Below are 23180 nucleotides of genomic sequence, written 5' to 3' on the forward strand. Positions count from 1 at the left end.
TTCCGGCGATTAAGTAGAGAAACACATAGACATGTTAAATAAGCTGTGGATTTGTCTTGTTCTTCCTCTGTGATTTAATTCCCTCAGTCTTATAAGCTACAAGGGAAAAGGAGCAGGATGCTCTCAGGGGCAAAGTCGCCCCCACCATGCTTTTCTGTTCACTCCAGTTTGCCTGTCTTTCCCATCTGTGGCTCCACTTCTGACAGGTGAGCTTGCAGACAACCTGAAGAATCCAGAAAAAAGAGAAGGATGCCACATGGACTCAAATAGGGGCCACGTGCCTCATGGCTTGAGAATTTCTACAGAAGCAGCTGGTCCTTAGCAAATGAATAGAGGTCACTTTGCAAATGGCAGGAATTCAGCTGTTGAGCAAGAGGTCCCCACCATACCTCACTTCTTGTTGTACAGGACATTTCATTTGAATGTGAACTGAAGATATAAATTAGTTTTGCACATGTGCAGGGAAAGTCTAGCTTGAGAATCAGGGGGAAAAAAAAAAAAGTCGTGTTGGTAGGTGAGCATGCTTATTGTGTTTGTTTTCTCCACAGAGGCATTGATGGAGAGGAAAAAGCATCATTGGTATCAACATTATATAAATAGGGAACGATTCCATCACGCATTTTTCCAGCCACTGCGCTAAACGCTTTGCATGCATCATCTCACTTTACACCTATATCACTTTTCACTTTACACCTATATCAGTCCTGAGAGCTAAGTGCTTATTATCACTGGAACCCAAGCTCAAATTAGGCCCCCATGCCGCTCACCCATCACAGCTGTGCTATATGTATTGAAGGAAATTAGTGTGCAATTAATGACTACCTCCCCCATAAGACTATATATCCTTTGTGGGGACAGGGTCTGTGTCTTCCTTTTTTCTTTTCATAACTCGATTTTTAGTACCTTTCACAATGCTTGCCATGTGAGTAGGCACTCAAAGATATTTTTTTGGGTAAATGAATCTGCTTTTATGGTAGCTGCTTAGGTAATACGTGGCAGAATCAGGATACAATTCCAGGCCCACCTGAGCATCTTAAGTATTACATTAAAGAAATCTGTGCTTCCTTCTTGACTGAGAACAATCGCATGTATCCCTCCAGACAAGTAAAGTGTCCCTTTCCCAAGAAGTGAGAAGGGTCCTTGTTACCGTACCAAACTTGGGTCTACCCGCCCATGTGCAGTAAAGCCAATCTACTGACACCGGGTTGTGGTGAAGGAAAGTGCAGCATTTACTGCAGGGCACCAAGCAAGGAGAATGGGCAGCTCAAGCTCAAAAGACTTAAACTCCCTGATGGCTTTCAGCGAAGAGGTTTTAAAGGCACTGGGAGGGAGGGGCTGCAGGGTATGTGATAAGCTTGTGCATGATTCTCAGATTGGTTGGCATCAAGGTGAAGGTTCAAGCATCATCAACCTTCTGGTTTCAACTGGTCTAGGGTTTGTGTTCTTGCAGTCAGCAGTTTCCATCTGGCAGAGGTCAGCTTCCTATAAAAACAACTTAGGAATGTGTGTCAGGTCTTTATCTGTATCCCTCAGGGAACTGGGAGTTCAGTGACTCTGCATGTGTCTGATTTATAGTCGAAATTGTTACCAGTTTCCTGGCCCAACAGCTATTCTTTGTTTCTATATCTTCACATTCCTAACCATTAACTCTTTTTTTTTTTTTTAATTAATTTTGGCTGCATTGGGCCTTTGTTGCTGCTCGTGGGCTTTCTCTAGTTGTGTCAAGTGGGGGCTACTCTTTGTTGAGGTGAGTGGGCTTCTCATTGCAGTGGCTTCTCTTGTTGTGGAGCATGGGCCCTAGGTGCCTGGGCTTCAGTAGTTGTGGTGCACAGGCTCAGTTACTGTGGCTCAGGGGCTCCAGAGTGCAGGCTCAGTAGTTGTGGTGCATGGGCTTAGTTGCTCCACAGCATGTGGGATCTTCCCAGACCAGGGCTCAAACCCGTGTCCCCTGCATTGGCAGGTGGATTCTTAACCCCACTGTGCCACCAGGGAAGTCCCCCTAACCATTAACTCTTGAGTCAGCCTTTTGAGACTCAACGGAGACCTGGGAGACTAAAGCAAAAAGGACTTGTATATGGTTTCATCCTCTGAGCACTCTAACCCTGGAGTGGATGGGGGTACAGCACCTTCCCCAATCCTCCCTTTTTTTTTTCTGGCTGTGCCACTCAGCTTGTGGGACCTTAGTTCCCCAACCAGGGATAGAACCTGGGCCCACAGCAGTGAAAGTGCCAAGTCCTTACCACTAGACCACCAGGGCATTCCCTTCACTTCTTTCTTTATCTTGCTCAGTGACAGTGTGTCCTTTTGTCCCCGTTTCCTTTCTTTGGACTGTGGATTCCTACAGAGTACATCCTCCACCAGTATCTCCATAGTGAGTAGCATGTGTGTTGAATGAATGAATGAGTGAGTGAGTGAATAAGTCAGCTGCCTGTGGTCAATGCACCAGGAGATGTAGTCAGTTGACTTTGAACATTGAGTCATATTTCTTGTGGCAATGATGGATGGAGCTAAGATATCCTCTCTCACTGAGTCTGCTGGAACCAAATGCCTACATTTGTGTGATAGCTGCTAAGAATTACCTAAGGCTGAAGATTGCTGTTGTTTACATTTCTTTTCTATTGTGTGAAGGTTATTGGCCATTAAGGAATGGAAATCCATGACCCTAATAGCCTTGCAATACAGGTTCCCTCTACATGAAGTACTAACCTTGCTTGAAACACAGAATCAGACTCTTCCCATTGTAAGTGACCTTGGCAATGGTCCAACCCAGTTCTTATCCTCCGCAGGAATCCACTCTCCACTAGCATCCCTGTAGAGACCTGACAGCTTACAGGTGATATTGCTACCCCATCATGCAGTCTCTTCCATTCTTCAACAGCATTACTACTGATAACTTCTTCCAATTTGTTGTCCTTCTGTAGTTTATACATCTTTCTTTTTTCTTTTTTTAAATTTTTATTCTATATTGGACTATAGTTGATTTACAATATTGTATTAGTTTCAGGTGTCCAACAAAGTGATTCAGTTACACATATATCTATTCTTTTTCAAAGTCTTTACCCATTAAGGTTATTACAGAATATTGAGTAGAGTTCTCTGTGTATAGAGTAGGTCCTTGTTGGTTATCTATTTTAAATTCAGTAACTATCTGATGGTCATTTTAAGCTCCTTTTCACCACCCCCTGCCCCACACTTTGTGTGTTTCTCTCAATATAACATGCCTCACTGGCTTCTGTTTTCCTCATGTCATTTCCAAATGTCTTCCAAGTCTTGTACCCTCTCTGATCATGCCCTATAGATGCTCCCCCCAAATGTACCAGCTCCCCCGCCCCACATACTCTAGCTGTGGCCTGATGAGTGCAGAGCCACCAGGGATGTCATCCTTCAACTGGGGACAGCAGAGCCAAGCATTGGCTGTGTGGGCTCCTCTGTCCAACTGCTAATTTTCTTAGAATCCACTATTTTTAATGAAGGGTTATGTTTCCTTTTTTATCTCTGAGTTTGTACTCTGAGATCAAAACAAGTAGAATGGAGACCAGTGTTGTGTTAAGTCTACAGCCCACCTCCCCCCTCAATCTTAATCAGTCTTTCCTAGAAAACAAAGGCTGAGGCCAAAGCTATTTTTGAGGAATGCACTTCCAGAGTAGCAAGAGTGAAGGAAAGGGGAGGGGCGGAGGGGAGAATGCCCTTACAAAGGCTTGGGCTGCCAAGCTGGCCAGATCGCTTCAAAGTCTACGTAGGAGAATTAGGAAGCTATTGCTCATTCTAACTGAGCTCAGAGGACTAAGGGGATACATTGATCCATAAACTCTCTTCATCATGGATCACTTAGCCCCTCCAAGGTTTAACTCCTCACATTTTCACTTGAGCATTTGTGAGCATGGATGGCATCTCAAGGAAACATGGCTCCAGGGTTGGGCTTGAGTCAGGGTGCCCTTGGGCTGTGCTGGGAGGGCTGGGGCTGGGAGAGCACCTAGTTGTTGCAGAGGAATCGTGTTCTACAGCAGTCAGGGCAGCAGCAACCGGAACCCTGGGAGCAGCGCACAGCCCTGCAGGGACCACTGCAGCGTGGAAAGTGCGCATCTCTGTAGCGATGTCTGAATAAATGCAACCTATCATACCTCAGGGGGTTATGTCCTCCCCATGTTTAGAAAAAAGCCTTGTCTTTTAAGAAGCCCAGGGAGCCAGCCTCAGCTCAAGCATCAATTCCCTGGGAAGGCATTCCCTGAGCCAGAGCATCTATATACCCCCATTCCTTACCCTTCATAACCATGCATTCATTCGTGTGAGTGTTAGATTAATACCTGTCCCTGGCCTGACTTCAAGCTCCTGGCCCATGGCTCATTTCTGTGCTTACCATGATCCCCCGTGCCTCACAGAATGCCTGGCACACAGAGGGGCTCAAGGTTCATCCATTCCCAAACCAAAGAGGCTGAACTACCTCCATGGGACCTAAGAGACGAAAAAAGCTGGGGACTTCCCCGGTGGTGCAGTGGTTAAGAATCCGCCCGCCAATGCAGGGGACACAGGTTCGATCCCTGGTCTGGGAAGATCCCACATGCTGCGGAGCAACTAAGCCCATGTGCCACAACTACTGAGCCTGCTCTCTAGAGTCCACGAGTCACAGCTATTGAGCCCGTGTGCCTAGAGCCCGTTCTCTGCAACAAGAGAAGCCACCTCAATGAGAAACCGGCGCATCACGACGAAGAGTAGCTCCCGCTCGCTGTGGTTAGATAGAGCCCGTGGGCAGCAATGAAGACACAACGCAGCCAAAAATAAATAAATAGATTAATTAGTTAAAAATATATAATAAAAAATTAAAAAATTCCATATTTCCTGCTTTTTCAGTAGAAAAATTCAGTAGAGCCAAACTCAACAAACTCAGTATGGCCAAATGAAAGGAAACAGAGCTAGAAATAAAATGAGCCAATGAATAAAATCATTTTCTGTGCTGTCATGGTTAGGCACAGATAAGAAATGCAAGCAGAGAGTTTAAAAGTTTAATAAAATGTTTTGCCTTAAAAAATATGTTGTTACAGTTTGGGAGAAACAATTGTCTGCTGGAAATAGTAATATAATTCACGGTCCTCCTTTTCAGATCCCACTCAGAAATAAAATTCTGGAGGTTTTTATTAAAGAATGTTGATTGTTTACAGTAATAAGCACACAACTCCTACCATCTTTTTAAGTCATTTGACACTTTTCACATAGTCCCTGGTATGGTTCATTGGCCCATAGGTTATGTCTCTTGCCTTCTGAAATATGTTTTCGCTTCTATATTTTTCACACCAGGACTAGTTTTGTTTTTGACAGGCAAAAGGAACACATATACTTAACAAATTAATTGTTCACGTAATGGAGCTTCTTGGATCAGTTGCTTTGGGATAAGAAACAAGGCATTCCTAAGTTTCTTAGAGAATATACAGGCAAACAGATGCAAAGAAGCATCTGTATCCCCTTGTTTACAATAAAATATCAAAGCAACAACAACAACAAAAACGTTGGTTGGTTACAGAAGCAAAGGTCAGCCCCAGACTCTCCTCCAGAGATATTAGTGCCTCAAAGACATAACTAAACATAGCAAAGGGAGAGGAATTTTGTTCAATCTTTCTATTGACAACAATGTGTTAGTTCCTCTCCCTGGCTCTGGATAATCCAGCTGCTGACCAAGTCAACTCCTAAATCCTTGTCTGCCTTTATCTATCTTGTATCTCTCTCTCCCACCCCTCCCCCATCCATCCATCTTTCTACCTATCTATCTATGCATCTATCTGTCCGTCTGTCTATCTATCCATCTGTATCTCTCTATCATCTATCTATTTACCTATCTAGCTATCATCATTTTAGCTTCTATTTGCATCCTCTGATTTACCTTTCACCTGTTTACCTACCTTGGCAGCTCACGCCAAGAGTGAATTCTGACTTCCTACATTTGGTTACATTTGTTCCCATGATGCAGAAAAGTTCACCATTCATCATAGGATTCTCTACTGAAAAGCCAGGGTGTGGGGCGGCACTCATCCCATTTCACTTCCTTGACCACACCTGTTGGCCCCAATCATCTCATGAGAAAGAAGACCATGGAAGACATAATTAGGGGTGAACATAATGAAAGATGCAAATGCAGAATATAGTTTGAGCCCCCTAACTGAGTACACTAAAACACCTGGGAAAAACTCATTTCTCTAGCAGCTAAGGCAATTATGGCAACATATTGGTCTGTGTACTGTTCCCCTCTACTAATAGAAATAAACATTCAGCTTTGTAGTAAATTAATTGTTTTTCCTATGATCGAAAGAATCATAGAAGGATTATTTGGTCAAACTCATATATAAGGACATTGAATATCATCATAGACAGTATATTAATTTTACATGAGATGCATAAATGGTATGAAAAAGATGCAGCTTAACATTATTCTTTGCACAAGATAAGAAAATCATAAAGGCAGAGGACTGAAATTGAGACAATTCTGTAAAGGTATTTCTGCCAGAGATAACAAATATTTGTGCTAGACATCACTTCACTTCAATATGTGGGTTCTCATATTATTCTTTATTGCCCACTAGAAATGTAAATTTTGAGGCCAAACCAGCATGGGTTTAAATCCTGCGTCTACAAATTATCAGAAGTGTGCCTTGGCTAAGTTATTTGAATTCTGTGGGTCTAGGTCTTCTTTTAGAGATAGGTGTGAAAAAAAATCTATCTCACAGAAACTGTTTAGGGAATTAACTAAAATAAATTTCTAGTGTGTGAAAAAAAATACCTACTAAATAATAGATGCACAATATTTGTTAAGAAGAAAGTATAAGGTGTAAGATGGGTTCTACTTAAGGTAGTTTAAAATTTAAGCTGTTAACAATTTAGTTGTGTTAACAAGAATAGAACACGTAGGAAGATTGAAACTGAAAGGAGACAATTTGATCATTAAAACGGATGGAATTGATAAAGTCATCTTGTTGAGTTCAACTTATTGACCTACTTACATCATTTTGTAGCTGGTGTAACTCAGGCAATATGAACCAAAAAAAGCAGCCTCTTTACTCATTGCCCTCAGTAAATTGCCCCTTGAACTGAGCAAATGGTTTTTTGGCAATCCACTTCAGTGCTTTTTTATTGTAATATGAGTTTTTTGTTTTAGCTCTTGTGTAGAAAATCCAAAGTGGTGACTGTCTCGTTAAAGGAAGGGGGAAAAGGGGAGGAACAAGTAATCAAACGTTGCTTAAAGGGATAAAGGTGCAGCGGCATAGCACAGGGAGATCAGCTCATGCTTTGTGACCACCTATAGGGGTGGGATAAGGAGGGTGGGAGAGAGGGAGATGCAAGATGGAAGAGATATGGGAACATATGTATATATATAACTGATTCACTTTGTTATAAAGCAGAAACTAACACACACCATTGTAAAGCAATTATATTCCAATAAAGATGTTAAAAAAAAAAGGGGAGAAAGGTGAGGGAAGACATGAATCTGGATGACAGACACAAAGCGAAGTGACTGCTTTCATCTCTGCTTTGTGCCCAGAAAATTTAAATTAAGGCATTAAGATATTTCTCATGGGAACCTTTTAAAGGGCCAGTTAGCATTTACTATACACCAAGATTGCTTACTGTGAAGAAATGTTAGCAGGAATGAAGAACTATAAAGCTGACAAGGAAAAGTCAAATAATCCAAACAGGATAAAATGGTATATACTCAACAATTACCCCTGATGATGGAAAAAAAAATTGGCTTTGATTGCTTTTAAAAGGAAAACAGTTAAAAAAACCCGCTAATCCTTTAAGCCAGTTGTCTTTACAAGTCTCTTGGAATGGGTTTGTTAAATGAAATCTCTAAATAGCTCAGTTAAGTAAGTTCACAGAACCAAAATCTCTTTAATGGAGATAAAAGTTTTAATGTATTTTGACAGCCACACTGGAAATTAAGGCTGAGATTATATCATAAAGAAGTAAACCCATATTGAAATGTATTCATCCAATCCTGCCATCTCTCTAAAAATCCCCAGCTCCTGCTCGGAATAATTTGTTCAGATAGGTTTCCTAAGTATAATATCTGAATAACTCTGACTTTTGATTTGTCTGTTGTTGTTCTTTGCCAAAAGAGAGACTGAAAGAAAGAAAGGGAGTGAGCAGAGAGGGGAAAGGAGGAAGCAAAGAGGAAGGAAGGGAGAAAAACAAACCATGCTTTGGTCAGTTTGTTTTGACAATTGAAGTCTCAGGTTATCTGAGGAATTATGAAGAAACATGTTTCATCTAACACTGTTCAGAATTCCTTAAATGTATTCTGGGATGTACAGACTGTTGAGACTGGTATAGATTGACCTCAGAGCACTCGTAAAAGTTGTTTGGCTTCTTAGTTTCCTTTGTAACCAATTTCCAAATATTAGCTATTTTATTTTACTTTACTTTTATTTTATTTTACTTTACTATTTTATTTTACTTTACTATTTTATTTTATTTTATTTGTATTTTTTCTCCTCATCGTTTAATTTTGGCATAGAAATGGGAGCATTTCATTAAGTGAGCATAATTTTGGTTAGATTTGAATCCATGACTGTTTACCATTGGATATCGCGTGGTAAAGTGTGGAGACTGTGTAAGGTGGTGTCCCCAAGCTCTCTGGTCTTCAGGTGTCACACTTCCCTTAATTCCCAGGTGACATCGGTCAAGCCTCCATTTTCCATGACTGCTCTGGCCTCTAATGTTTTCTGAGATGCTAAGGAATGCTTCCTTGTTCTTCAAATCCATCTTGGCTGTTACTCTTTATCTCAACCAGGAGGACTCATGGCCTTTTGCTGTATCAGGATCTACTTCTCCAGATTCTCCAAATAAGAATATAGGTCCCTCCTATAATATCTAAAGTCCAGGTAAAACTTATCTGGAGGGTTTGGAGATAAGAAGAAAGCTTGAAAATAAGTAAAAGAAAATTACAACACAGAAAAGCTTCAAACTGGTGATCACGTATTAAAGACCCTAGACTTACACGTGGTTCAGCACCTCCTAGCAGGTGACCTGGCCCAGCATCTCTCTCCTTCACCCCTGGCTCAGAAGGCCTTTGCAGAGACTCACGTAACTGCCACCACAAGGTACCTCTTACCAGCCCTCCTGTGCTCCAAAGCCAGGGGAGCATACTTCTCCGAGCTTTCTCTAAGGGCCTGGTGAAAGGGGGCAGCATGCAGTTTCCCCTAATACCGACTAGGGTTCTTGGCCTCTTTAATCGATAGAAATTGATGAGGCCAGACAAGAAATTCAGGCAAGGTGGTATTGGGTCTCCTGCTGCAGCAGGGGGGAGCGAGAACAAGCAACCGGTTCCCTTGCTCATTCCCTCGCTCCCTGGGGGGTGGGGGAGGGAGGCGGGGCCAGCTGGTTCCTTATATGGGGTGAGGGTAGGGGTGGGCCCAGGGGTCTGCCTGACGGGTGGCTGAGGTGTTTTGCCCCCCCCCCTTAGGTGATGCCGTATTCAGCGGGTAAGTGCAGTACCCTGCTTTTGCTCCTGACTCTAAAGAAGTGCCAGTTGGGTTTTTGATCTTTTTGTATCTTGTCTGTAATTTGCCCCAACTGCACATGTATGCATTTTTTAAAATTTTTATTTATTTTAGTTTATTTATTTTTGTCTGCGTTGGGTCTTCGTTGCTGCGTGCGGGCTTTCTCGAGTTGCGGTGAGCGGGGGCTGCCCTTCGTTGAGGTACGCGGGCTTCTCGTTGCGGTGGCTTCTCTTCTCTGCAGCATGTGAGATCTTCCCGGACCAGGGCTCAAATCCGCGTCCCCTGCATTGGCAGGCAGATTCTTAACCACTGTGCCACCAGGGAAGCCCTATGCAGGTATTTTTAGTGCCTTAGAGTTTCCTTGTATTTTGTTTCTGGCAGAGACATTTGTCCAGATGCAAGCACTGCAGCAAAGGGTCCCACATCCCAGGGCCCAGTCTGTCTCATCCCCACCCCAGGCTCAGGCTTGTTCTGGGCACAGGCCACTTGCCATGGTCCCAGGTTTCATCTCATCCAAACAGGATCATGGCTTTGCTTTGGCAGAACCACGAGGCCCACTGAAGAATTGTGCTTTATTTTCGACAAAATGAAACTGCAATTTCTCCCTGTTAGGAATGAGAAAACACGATCAGCTGTAAACTAGCAGTTGGTCCTGGCTTCTAGCCACCAAGGTTTTAAAGTGTTGAGAGTAAATTCGAGAACCCTCTGTAAGAGATGTCAGTTTTATTTCATACATTTCTAATACCTAATTGTTACAGCTACTGTGTGCTTTCTCTAGCCATTAATAATAAGAGAATAAAGAGCATGGAAGTAGGAGAGACAGAAATCATCCATTACTGGACCAGCATCAGAAACACAGCCCCCGACAGTGTACCGCTTAGACTCCCATGGATACTGTGAGCCCATCCTGATCCTGTGCAGACAAGTGACATATTAACAAAGAGAAGGAGAAAATGAATCGTGAACATGTGATGAGTGTTTGCTGCATGCAGGAATCGCTCGGTATTTAACACGTACCATCTCCTTTCATCCTTATAACAGCCCTCTGACATATACAGAGCTGTTATCCCCATTTCACAGAGGAGAAAACAAAGACACAGAGAGGTTCAAATACGTACCCAGGTCCCAGGGTGATGAAGACAAGATTGAAGCCCATTTGGCTGAATTTCACTCTTGCTTTTCACTGTACTCCCTGCTCTGAGAATCACGTGTCCTGCCTGCGTGCCAAAGGAGTCTAGTCAAACTCAAATCTAGAATCTAGGCTCAGCGTTCCATGAAAGGGTCAAGGCCTCATGTCACGGCAGTATTTTATTGGTCTTTTTAAACAATTTTTTTTTTTACTCAGTAAAATAGGAACTAAAATACTTTGGATCTTACCCTGTGCTAAATGCAGGGCTAAAGACTCTTCCAAAATTTAAATTCATTCAGAAAATGAAAACTCTTATAGATGAAACAAGTGTGTCCATTAATAAAGCAAAGGAATGAATAAAGATGTGAATGGGAAGTGTTGGGCATGGGCTCTATAAGGTGATGGTTTAGGTTTAAGTACATTTTTAATACATAATGCTAGACGTATGGTTGTTATCAGATGGATAGTATATAGATATATAAATTTATATATATAAAACCTTGCTCTGAAAAAGTGTATTCTATATATATATATATACATATAAATAACATATAATATTTCCATTTTTAATACATAATGCTAGACAGGTATGGAGTTTATCAGATGGATAATATATGTATAATGGATTATATTAAATACAATGGAACATATACATTATATAAATATTATATATAATATTTTATATATAAATGTATATAAATCCCTGCCCTGAAAAAGCATATTCAATATATATAATAGATAATATTTACATTATAAATATATGTAAATATAAATATTTACATGTTTAATATATAATGCTAGACAAGTATGGAGGTTATCAGATAGATAATCTATATATAATAAAATGGATTAAATAAAATAAAATGGAATATATAATATACATATTACATATATTTTATTATATATTTATATTTTATATATATATTTAAAATACTTCTCTGAAAAAGTGTATTGTTTCATGGTACAATCAGGTAAATGCACAGACATCACCACAATATAAGGTAGCAAATATTAAGTGCCATGATGGAGTTAGAAATCATGCATGAGGGCAGCTCAGAGGAGAGAGAGAAACAACCATGTGGAACAGGGAGGAAGGAGGTTTGAACCAATGGACAGACTGGGCTCAAATCTCAGCTCCAAGTTGGGCAACTTACTGGCCCCCTACGTCCCAGATATTTTGTTTCCCAAATGCCCAGAACCAACATAGGATGTGAGGAGGACTGATGTGAGAACAGGTACTTGCACCATCAACTGCATCCAAGAAATGTTAGTTTCCCTTCCTCCTTTGCCTGGAGAACTAGGATTTGTTTAATAGAGAAGTCAACATATGACATGGGCTTGAAGAATAGTTATGATTGAATTGAACATGTAGAATAATAACAATAGTTAACACTTAACGTCAGTCATACGTTATTCCAGAACATCATACTTCATGCAAGAAGTATTCTAAGCAATATCTAGGCAATATACATGAGTGTATATGTTCTTTAAAATAATTCCAGCATGAGGTGTGAGCCATCTTCAAGTTAACAAATACATGTATACAGAAATCCCTGCATCTATACACACACACACACACACACACACACACACACACATTCTTCTCAACCATCCCCTGAGGGATGCACTTTTATCCCCTTTTTAAAGTTGGGCAAATATTAGGACAGAAAAGTTAAGTACTTGCTCAAGCTCTCACATCCAGTAAGTGGTGGAAGAAGGATTTGAGCCTGGGAAGCGTGGTCCAGAGTGCATCTTCCTAAATCCACATGAAAGTACCTCCATAGCACATCAGGACGGAAATGAGATTGCGTGGAACATCTGTGGCCAATGACAGTGAATGGCCCCGTTTTGGGAGTTTACAGTGCATGCAGGGATTGTGAGAAAGAAGACTCATAAAAGCAGAATGAGATCCACTTTGAGGGCATTGAATATCAAGCTGAGGAATTCGGAATGCCTGTTTGACTGGGTTCGGACACTGTCAACACTGCAGTCAGAACACGTGTAGAATCATCAAGCTGGTCGGTCTGAACATCACTCTTTAAATTTGGGAATGAAGCAAAGTATGAACAGGGCCTGAGTGTCCCCCGCTGCAGCGAGGTACAAACACATTTATGCAGCCTTAATCCTCCACATTTGATATGGAGCATGCAGACGTCCCTGATGTTTATGCACAAGAGCAACTGAAAGGATGATTGATGTGAGCAGTGGAAGTTGCTGCTGCAAACTGTTGGAAAAAGGGAATCAATTAATAGTTTTAGGGGATCTGGTTTTGGATAAAAGAAGCTTTAATGCATGCTTCCTTTCCTATGGATTATTACCGACACTTAATGGATGAAGAAGCCAAGATTCTGAAAGATGGCATGAATGGCCTTTGGCTATACATGAAGTAATAGTAGATGGTGAATTTGAAGGGTCTCTTCCACCAAAGCTCTGCAGCTTCATGCTGCATCGTGTAGCCAAGGGTCGATAATGCTTCTCAAGGGGGATCAAGGTTAAGAAGAAAAGTGAAGAATGGAAACGTCGTGTATTTTCCACCTTCTGGGTGCTACAGTTGTGTAGGGTGCTAGAGACAGAAAATGAATGAAGGCACAGGTCCTCAAGATGACTGCTGGCTAGACGCAGAGACCACCATAAATGCATCCATTCTGGACTTTTTGCTGTTGTGTTACTGTGGCAGAAGAGATAATAGCTCTAAACCAAAAGAGTATCACCAGCTTTAAAGGAAACATTTGCTCGTGTGCTTGAGGGAACCTGTAGCAGTTTGATATGGTGGAAGGAGGGCTGGGGAGGAGAGAAGAAGCAGGAGATGGTTTGTTAAACAGGGGGTTTTATAGGGCATACGGGGAAGTCTCTCCTTGATCTTAAAGCTAATGAACTCTCTTGTCAGATGGGTTAGATGGGAATAACTCTAGAGGGACGAGAATTGTCTGGAGGCTGTTGTGGTAACCGGAAAAGAGCTGATGAAGGTGGGGATGTAGATGGAGGTAGGGGACCCATCGCCAGATATTGACTTTGGTTTTTACCTACTCAGGGGCAGGCCTCAGAGCTTGCAGCAAATATTCAGGTATTTTTTCTCAGTTTATTAGCCAAACTAGTATCAGGATATTAATTATTTTAGTGTATAAAATTCTCCCTCCCTCCCTCCCTCCCTCCGTCCCTCCCTCCGTCCCTCCCTTCCTTCCTTCCTTTTCTCCCTCCCTTCCTTCTTTATTCCTTTGTGCTTCAAGTGTCCCTTTTAAGAATGGAAATTCTGCATTTTCCCTAGGAAGGGTCATTGCTTGAGTTACTGACAATTTAACAGAAAAAAAGTTGAAAGTCAGCTAAGAGCAAAAATGGGACAAAGGAGTGAGGGAGAAGAGAAGGAGATCCTGATGAACTTATAGCCTATTACGTGGTTTTGCCAGAGGCTGACACGAAGTTGAAATCACTCTGCAGAGTGCTAGTTTGAGATCGAAATCTCACGAAAATGAATAATAATTAAAAAAAAAACACCAGACACATGATGTCTGATTTCATGTTCCTTTTTCCAGTGACAGTCTGCTGTCTCTTCAAAGATCCCTATTCAGGGAAGTTAAATTATCTTAGGAGAAAATCACCTACATGACAGGTAAATTGAGCCTTATCTGCTGGTGTAGAAAGTGGTATTGGAAGGGAGCCTGAAAATCTCTGGGGAGGAAATAATGGTAAGATCATCCTAGAACATTTTAGTTATCACTTGGTCCTTTTAGAGCGAGCACCAGTCTTGGCCAATATATTGTATAGGACAGTAGGAACCAGACCCACAGTCTGCAGGTAGCTTGTGGGCTCAACAACTTGACCTTGTAGGCACAGATTATCATCAAGGAAGAAATATGAACAGTGTGAGCTGTCCACCAGCTCCTCTGATGCTTCTTCCTTGGCTGGTTCCTGATAGACTGGGTAGCATAGGATTTCTTAACTATGTACATGGAACCTTTATTCTCTTTTTGTCTCTCTGAAGTGCCCTAGTCCAAGAATCCAGAGCATTAAAGAGCTGTGATAGTAGAAGGAATTCTAATATGTCATTGTTTCCATTCCCCCTTTAACTAGGGATGCTCTTCATTGAGAAAACATCTGAAAACTCCTCTCTTGATTTGTCCACCAAAAGCTGTGAACAAGAACTTCCCTTATTATGACATTGTGTTTGCATTTCTATGGAGCACAATTAAGAGGCTCCATAAAAAAGTAATAGGCTGTATAATGAAACAAATTAGGGGAGCAAAGGCTGTGGATCATTTCTTCACTGAGTAAACCTCTATGGGCCTCGCCTGTGATTCTAGGAGAAGCCATGTGATTCTTGCAGTGCCATGGAGACAGAGACAGAAATGTAAATAAATATATGTATTTAGATTTTCAGGTGGTGATGCATTTAGGAAAGAAGATAAAGTGAGATAGGAGGGCAGGTGGTGCTGGGCAGGGGAAAGGAGTTGGGGAGATCACCTATTAAATCTATGGTGATGAACATAAAAGGCTGGCCAGCTGGGCAGCCTTTCTGTCTTGGTTTTTCTATTTTCCAGTTGCTCCATGGCTACCCTGGACATGCTGGTTAATCTCTTTCTTGCTCTGGCTCCCGCCCTTGCTGCAATATTTATCCTTAATGCCAGGTCCTATGATAGGAGGCCAAGTCCTCCTGTCAACTCTGATGCTCGGTTCCCCATTTCACTGAGGAGGAAGTCCAGAAAGGTTTCAGTTTCTTTTTTGGAAATTGAAGAAGGGCAAAAGCATTGTTTCTTTTGCTTTAGTGGAGTATGAAAAGTCTGATTTTGATAAGTGGGTATTTCAGTCTTTTCCAGGCATGTACCGTATGGTCAAGCTGCCATACATGTTGGTGTTATAATTCTTAGGGCAGAGATGGAAACATAGATATGTGACACTCATCTCAACAGTCACTTTAGTACCCTTTATACATAACTCACCAGAAGTCACACAAAAATCAGAACTCCGAACAAATACAGCAATGGCAATGGAGGACTTTGGTGTCATAAGCATATACTCATTTTTAAACAAATATTTATCTTTATCTGCATAACATCCTCAAGAATAACTAGCAGTCTGGATCATCTAAGCCAGTAGATAATAAAGCCACCTTTCTATTTATCTGTGCATTGATAGACATAATTTCTACATTATTAGTTGATTATATTTTATTTTCTAGTAAAACGTGACCCAGACACCATCACTGTCATAGAGAAGATGATAGCCAGTTGTGTACCTAATGTTTCTATTGTTCTAGGAAGAGTTTTGAGCAACTTAATTGAGAAACTTCCTTCAAATCAATAATGCTTACATGTTAAAGCAGAAGCCAATGGTGATTAGAAAGTCCTTCAACTTCTATTTTAAAAGCAGCTTTACCAGTGCCCTTTCCCAGTGCTTGTAACACTTGAAATTAAATAAACTCCATTTGTGCTTGAGTTATTGGTGGAATAGTTTTAATACAGATAACAGAGGACCACACTGGTTCATCAAACTAGGAGAATGGTGAGGAAACGGGATATGAAGTTAATTACTTTTGATGGGGTAAGTGGAGGTAGAGATCCAGATGCTGTGGCCTTGGTGCTCTGCACCTATGAGAAGCCAGCGTTTTCTGCCCGAGGTCCAGTGCTGGTCCCTGAAGGCACTGGGCCCTCCAGTGGGAAAGGCATTTCGTTGAAGGCATTCTTTGCAATCTTGGTAGTTCCTCAGTAACTTCTTATGGCACTTCTTACCTATCCCATCATTGGGAATAAGCAGGGGCGCATGTGATACATTAGGATGGGGGTTCAGCAGTGTGTTTGGAGACTTTAATGAGATTTGCATCGCAAATAACTTTAATATGGGTAAACTAAAAATAAAGTGGAGAGGGCTTCCCTGGTGGCACAGTGGTTGGGAGTCCGCCTGCCGATGCAGGGGACACGGGTTCATGCCCCGGTCCGGGAAGATCCCACGTGCCGCGGAGCGGCTGGGCCCGTGAGCCATGGCCACTGAGCCTGCACGTCTGGAGCCTGCGCTCCACGGCGGGAGAGGCCACAGCGGTGAGAGGCCCGCGTACCGCAAAAACAAAACAAAAAAATAAATAAATAAAAAATAAAGTGGGGAATTCCCTGGCAGTCCAGTGGTTAGGACTCTGCACTTTCACTGCTGAGGGCCTGGGTTCGACCCCTGGTCAGGGAACTAAGATCCCACAAAATGTGTGTGCAGCCAAAAAAAAAAAAAAAAAAAAAAAAAAGAATAAAGTGGTTAACGTTAGGACTTCACTTAAAATTCCATTTTCTAAACTGACCAGACAGCAACCAAGTTTCAGGAGGATAACTGACAGCTCGGGTCAGGACACAGAGACTAGGAGAAAAATGACAACTTGGGCATTGATTGCACAAGAGCACATGCATGATAAAGGTTGTGTCAGGGCTGGGATGGGAATGAGGAAACACTCATACCCACTAGAGTACGTTTCTACTGCCAAATACAGAGGAATAAATAAATATCTCTTCAGTGGTACAGTTACACAACCTGGAAAGAGCAAGAGCACACAGTTCCTAGGATAAGAGAACAGGACATGAGTACATGACTGTAGCTCAAATTGTGGTCAATACCAAATGGGGATGAAAGTTTTTCTCTACTGTTGCCTTGAATCCTTGAGTTGTTCCTCTACTTCAGAGGCCATAACCAGGCAAAGGGAGCAGGGTGAAAAGTGGCAAGGATCAGTCATCCTCTTTGCCAACTATTAAGATCAAACTAGAAAGGTGGGACAACTCTAAAACAGCAGTCAAGGGCCGGCCTGGTGGTCCTAGTCTCATTAAATAACTGCTTCTATGAAATTACGGGTAGATGTACCACATAGGCACTTATAATGGGCAATGTACTGCAAACAAGTTAGAAAAAAACATTCAATAGTTTAATTATCCTTTTTACCTCCTTCAAGTCTATAATTTTAGAATCCCTGTTTCTGGGTTGAGACAACGTCCAAACCTTTGACAAATCTACAGACAAGAATGTTGGATTTGAATCTCAAGGAATTCTTCTCCTCCAAGTCATTCTCTTGCAGCAGAGTTTTGGTGCAAAGTAGAAAGTGAGCTTCTCCCTTCTTCATAAGCCACCATGTGATATATAACAGTGATTTTATTAATTGAAGAATATCAGAGTTATTAGCCAGTGGGTGTGTTGTGTCCAGCAGAAATGTCAGATTGTTCCAAGTACCCTAGATTCACAGATGTTATGAGGAGACAATCAAGGTTGAGGTTTGGATCATTGAAATGGATTCCATTCCATACATACATCCTTTACTTGCTGTTCTCTTTGGCCATTTGAGAAACCAATGGATCTTCTTTTTATTGTTTGGTATTGATATGACATTAGCATGCAGGTTTTATCTGTGAATATTTGAGTCAGAAAAGAAGGTAGATGGTAGCTCATTCATAATGAAGCAGGCAAATCAATGTGCTAACTCACATCCTACCTTGAAGATGAGGTACAGTTGGGCTGATGAGAACGTTCTGGGGATGGACAGTGGTGATGGTTGCCCAATAATGTGAGTGTACTTTATACCACTGAACTATACACTTTAAAATGGTTAAAATGGTAAATTTTATTTTATGCATATTTTACCTCCGTGGGGGGAAAAAAAAGATTAGGTTTGAGATTTTGGATTCCATCTGCAGAAAAAGTTCTACTCCAGAAATCATTCATCCAAATGAAGGCTAGGAGGCATAATTTTCGTGTGCCAAATATCTCCCATGCTGTGTATGCCTTTGCTTAAACTTCACAGGGAAATGTGAATATAAATTACATAAAAATCAGAGCCTCCTGTTCTCCCTCGTGGAGCAATTAACAACGGAATAGTTGAAAAGTGTGTGACTGTAGGAAAATCCATAGGCTTTGGAATAAGACAACTTTGGAATTGAATCATAGACTAATTACTAACCAATTAGATGATTTGAAGATTTTTTCTTCCTCCTCCTTTCTGTATCTCTAGGCTTCAGATTTCTTTTTAATCTGTAAAACAGTAATAATGATAATGGAAAGTGCTTAGTGTACTGACTGGCTTCAATTAATGGTAACAATTACTTCTGTGAAAGCCTCCCCTTCTAAGAGGAGATTTTTCAGTTATCTTCCATACTGCAGTGATTATGAACATGAGGAGTATCAGAACCTCACTGTGTTATTTACTTCGTATAGCTTTTAGATGTCATGTCTTATGACTTACTAAGATTGACTTATTTATAGAATGTGGAAGAGGGGGGTTCTTAAAGAATAATGTACAGTATCTCTGAAAAGAAGAATACTGTATAGGACATAATGCAGAATTTCCACCAGAGTCAGATTTCATTTGTAAGATCTGAGACGTTGAAGATATTCTCTAAAAGTTTATGGAGCGACGTAGGTGGGTTTCCACCTATGGTCCTCGAGCTCCCGTGAAGGTGGTGCCATGGTGTCGCAGACCTCACCTGGCCTCCTTTTCTCCCCACAGACCTTTGCAGGGAACATGAACGCTGACAGCGTGATGCACCACAAGTTACTGCACTCTGTGAGAGCCCGGTTCGTTCGCTTTGTGCCCCTGGAGTGGAATCCAAGTGGAAAGATCGGCATGAGGGTTGAGGTCTATGGATGCTCCTATAGTAAGTACCCACAGGGGTTATCAACACGTGTGTGTGGGCGAGTGACGGGACCCAAGCGGTATCACGGTTACTGACATTGAGAATGCAATCTCCGTCGTTTTGAAGTTATTTCTACACTTTAATGACTTATGCATATTTGAAACTGTGTAATTCAACCCAGAGGTAGAAAAACTCATTTTTTAAAATCTGTACAAGATTTATGTCATTAACCACAATGTTTAAGAGTGATGCTGTACACCCTAATACAGAAGGAGTGATTCAAAATCCATCGAGTTAAAGGTCAGAGACAAAGTCAGTGGCTTTGAATCCCCAGTCAGTAAGAGTTAGAAAGCCTTTTCACTTGCCTTGGAATGATGACACGTAACATCAGTGGATCGTTGTTTTCAGAGGTGGTACTTATTTTAAAGGTTGGCCTTAAGCTTCAGTAACAGTGTCATCTCATATCCTTTGTAGTCACAGCTGCACCCTAACCCGACTGCTTTGTCTTCTGTGGGGCAGAGAGCAAAATCTACTAGTTCTTAGGTTATTTAGGGATGAAGTAACTTGGTGGTGAGAAGATGCTATGGGTTTATCAAAACAAAATGTTCAAAATGAAGAGCTCTTGGAGTTTGAGATGCCATTTGCCTTTGCAATACTAAAATAATTTAAGTTTAGTTCTTTCCTAGAAGTGTGGTGAAGTATTATAAAACTCTCCCCTTCCTTGTTCTGGAAGGGAAAGAGAAGAAACATTTCAACCCAGGGTAACCCATGAGATGCTTCTGTCTTAGAATTATGCAGGCCCTCCATCCCTCTGTGAGTTGTTCTGGGTGAATTTAAAAGCAGAGCTCCATCCTGCAGATAAGGAAGCTTGTAAACACCGGTAGAACTGGCAATCACTCTAGAATAAAATTATGCAGGGAAGTTTCCCATCCCTATAACTCTTCTCTGCAGGTTTTATATTGAAATCGAAAATTGCATCATAATAAATTGTTTTTCTGTCTTAGCAGGGACGTCTCCTGCTTATAATGCTAAAACCCAATGACCCCTCATGAATGAACAAATTTGATTACTACCACTTTAGTATAAATTAGTCCAAGAGATCCCTGTTTATGGTTACAGGAGTGCCTAATGTGTTATACACTTGTACTGTTCTCCGTAGTGTGATCTACTGGAGGCTCACATCAGGATCAACTGAGTGCTCCTTAAAAATGCACTTCCTGAGTCCTGCTGCATACATACTGGATTGTGATTACTGGGGAGAGGGACCAAGAAAGCTGAGTGTTAGCAAGCGCCTCAGGGAAACTATGAACATAGAGTCTCTACTAAAAATAAAGTCCTGCACAGAGGGGAATGACATGCGAAAAGGTTGTCTTTATCTTGAACAAGTACTTTCAGAAAGAATGTGTTTTAGAACAGATGCTCCAACAAACCACTAGACCAAGGAGAGACTGCCTTGCACTCCAGCCCTTCCATCTAAAAGCATAGCCATCGACAAGGCAAGGCGTGTGTGCTTCCTAACCCAGGATCTGTGGGGCAGCCAGATTCCCATGCTACCTCTTCTCTTGATAACAGTTGTCACTACTAACGTTACCGAATGCAAGTTCCTGCGCCCAATGCACAGTGCGGCCAAACAAACAGAAACATTGGAGTTTGGAGCAGAGAAAAGTTTATTGCAGGGCCGAGCAAGAAGAACAGGTGGCTTGTGCCCAAAAAACTCCCCAAACTCCTCAAAGGGTTTCAGTAAAGCATTTTTAAAGGCAAGGTGAGGGAGGGGCATGGTTGGTTGTTGCAGATTTCTTGGTGTCAGAATCCTTTGTTCTTGCAGCTGTCCACATAGGTCACATCATGATGTTCTTGTAAACCTCCAACAAGACAAATATTATTCTCTGTTCTGCAACTTTTTATCTTTAAAAGAGTGGAAAAGTGTTATTCCTTTAAAGGTCAGAACATTGAGAATGGACTGTGCTGAATATTTCAGGCTATAGACAACATTCTTAACTTGAAGCAAAAGCAATAGAATACAAAGGTTAAAAGAAACAGATCTAATATGGAGTCAGATTTGTTCTTCCCTATTATACTAGGAGGTTTATTTTTAGGTACTGCATGAAGCATTCATGCTGAAATAAAAAGTGTATTTATATTATTACTTCAGCCATCTATTTTGGTGTGATAATCCTATTTCTCTTTAACATGTCCTCCTACATTTGTTTTCTCTGTCCTGGCAGTTGTCCTTGTTTTCAATGCCCATAGCTCTGCATGCTTGCACAGAAAGACTCATAGTGTCAAGTTAAATAATAGACTGTAGAGTAGAGAGAGACCTTTGAGCAACATGTTTAGTTTTTTCTGATGATGCAACCCTTTGAGAATCCGATGACAGTGAGGAACCATCACTTAAGAAAAGTGCCTACTGTAATATGCACAATTTTCTACAAGATTAAAAGGTTGGTCTTCCCTGGTGGTGCAGTGGTTGAGAGTCCACCTGCCAGTGCAGGGGGCACGGGTTCATGCCCCGGTCCAGGAAGATCCCACATACCGCGGAGCGGCTGGGCCTGTGAGCCATGGCCACTGAGCCTGCACGTCCAGAGCCTGTGCTCCGCAACGGGAGAGGCCACAACAGTGAGAGGCCCGCATACCACACACACACACACACACACACACACACACACACACACACACACACACACACACACACACACACACACACACACACAATGTTCTCAGATCTGCTAAAGCCCAGATCTTGACCAAGCAAAGGGCTCCTGACATTGAGGTAGCTTTGTCCTACATGGAATCCTCTCCAGGAAAGTTCTGCATCTAATAAGTGCATCCTATAAGGAGATGAATTACCTTCAGGTAAACTGTGAGTGATGGGACGTTAACCCCCTTGGGAAGCTGTTGGACACAGAACACCCTTTTCTGGGATGATCTTCCAGCTGGTACTCTATAATCTTCAATCACTAGTCCTTGGGCTTTGTGCTTTTCCTTTGGGAAAAAAGAACACATCCCTCTCTCTCAGGCTGTATATAAAACCAAAACCTCACCGTGTCTTCTGGATCAAAAATTCCCTTTCAACATCATCTTATCCCCCTTTTTTACTGGTTCATTCTGATAAACATAAAACTTGCCTGCATAAGCCATAAAACAAAACAACTACGAAAGCCCGATGGTTCTCTTTATCTACCTTTCTCCTCTCCCCTCTTCCTCACAGAATAGCTTCTCCCCAAAAGTTGTCTTTAGTTACTGTTTCCACTTCTCCCCTCCCTTCCCACTGCAGCTGTTTCCAATCAGCCTTTAGCCATGTGGTGGTCAGTTTCATGTGTTAACTTGGGATGCTCTAGTCCCAGTGATTCAGCCAGACGCCAATCCTGGTGTTGCTGTGATGGGCTTATTTTAACATCTACATCATTTGACCTTAAGTGAAGGAGATTATGCTTGATAGACTGTGGGTCTGATGAAGTCAGTTGAGAGGTTTTAAGATCAGAGCTGAATTTTTTCCCTGGAGGCAGAAGAATTCCTGCCTGGGGACTACAGTTTCACCTCCTGCCAGAGAGCTTCTAGCCCACCCCTCCTGACAGTCTGTCCTTACAGGGGATTTCAGACTTGCCTCGCCAACCCATACAGTCACATAAGCCAGTTCCTTGCAGTGAATCGACCTGTGTACAGAACCTGCTGGTTCTATGCCTCTGGGGGGGACCCTGACTCATGCAGACTGCTCTACAGAAACTAGCTTAGTCAAGTCCACCAGTGACCTCCACGTAGCTAAAATCCAGTGGTCACTTTTCTCATTTCACTCACCTCTCAGTAGGATTTGGTTCAATTAGATATTTCCATTTTTTAAAAACCAGCTTTCTCTTTTATCTTGCTCTGTTCATTCTCAGGACTCTGTCTCAGGACTGCTACTTTCTTTTTTAAAATTTTATTGAAGTTTAGTTGATTCACAATGTTGTGTTAGTTTCAGGTGTACAGCAAAGTGATTAA

The 23180-nt window shown here is 41.8% G+C and overlaps 1 protein-coding gene across 3 annotated transcripts in view; it reads left to right on the plus strand.

Annotated features, from left to right (window-relative positions):
- The window catches only part of CNTNAP5 (contactin associated protein family member 5), an 866498-nt gene that overhangs the window by 381099 nt on the left and 462219 nt on the right, over positions 1 to 23180 (plus strand). For all 3 annotated transcript variants that reach the window (XM_060016951.1, XM_060016952.1, XM_060016953.1), the window contains one exon: positions 19076 to 19223. In XM_060016951.1, the coding sequence (XP_059872934.1) occupies positions 19076 to 19223 (148 nt within the window). The remainder of the gene's footprint in view (positions 1 to 19075; positions 19224 to 23180) is intronic.

The sequence above is a fragment of the Delphinus delphis genome, chromosome 7, assembly GCF_949987515.2.
Source record: "Delphinus delphis chromosome 7, mDelDel1.2, whole genome shotgun sequence".
NCBI lineage: Eukaryota > Metazoa > Chordata > Mammalia > Artiodactyla > Delphinidae > Delphinus > Delphinus delphis.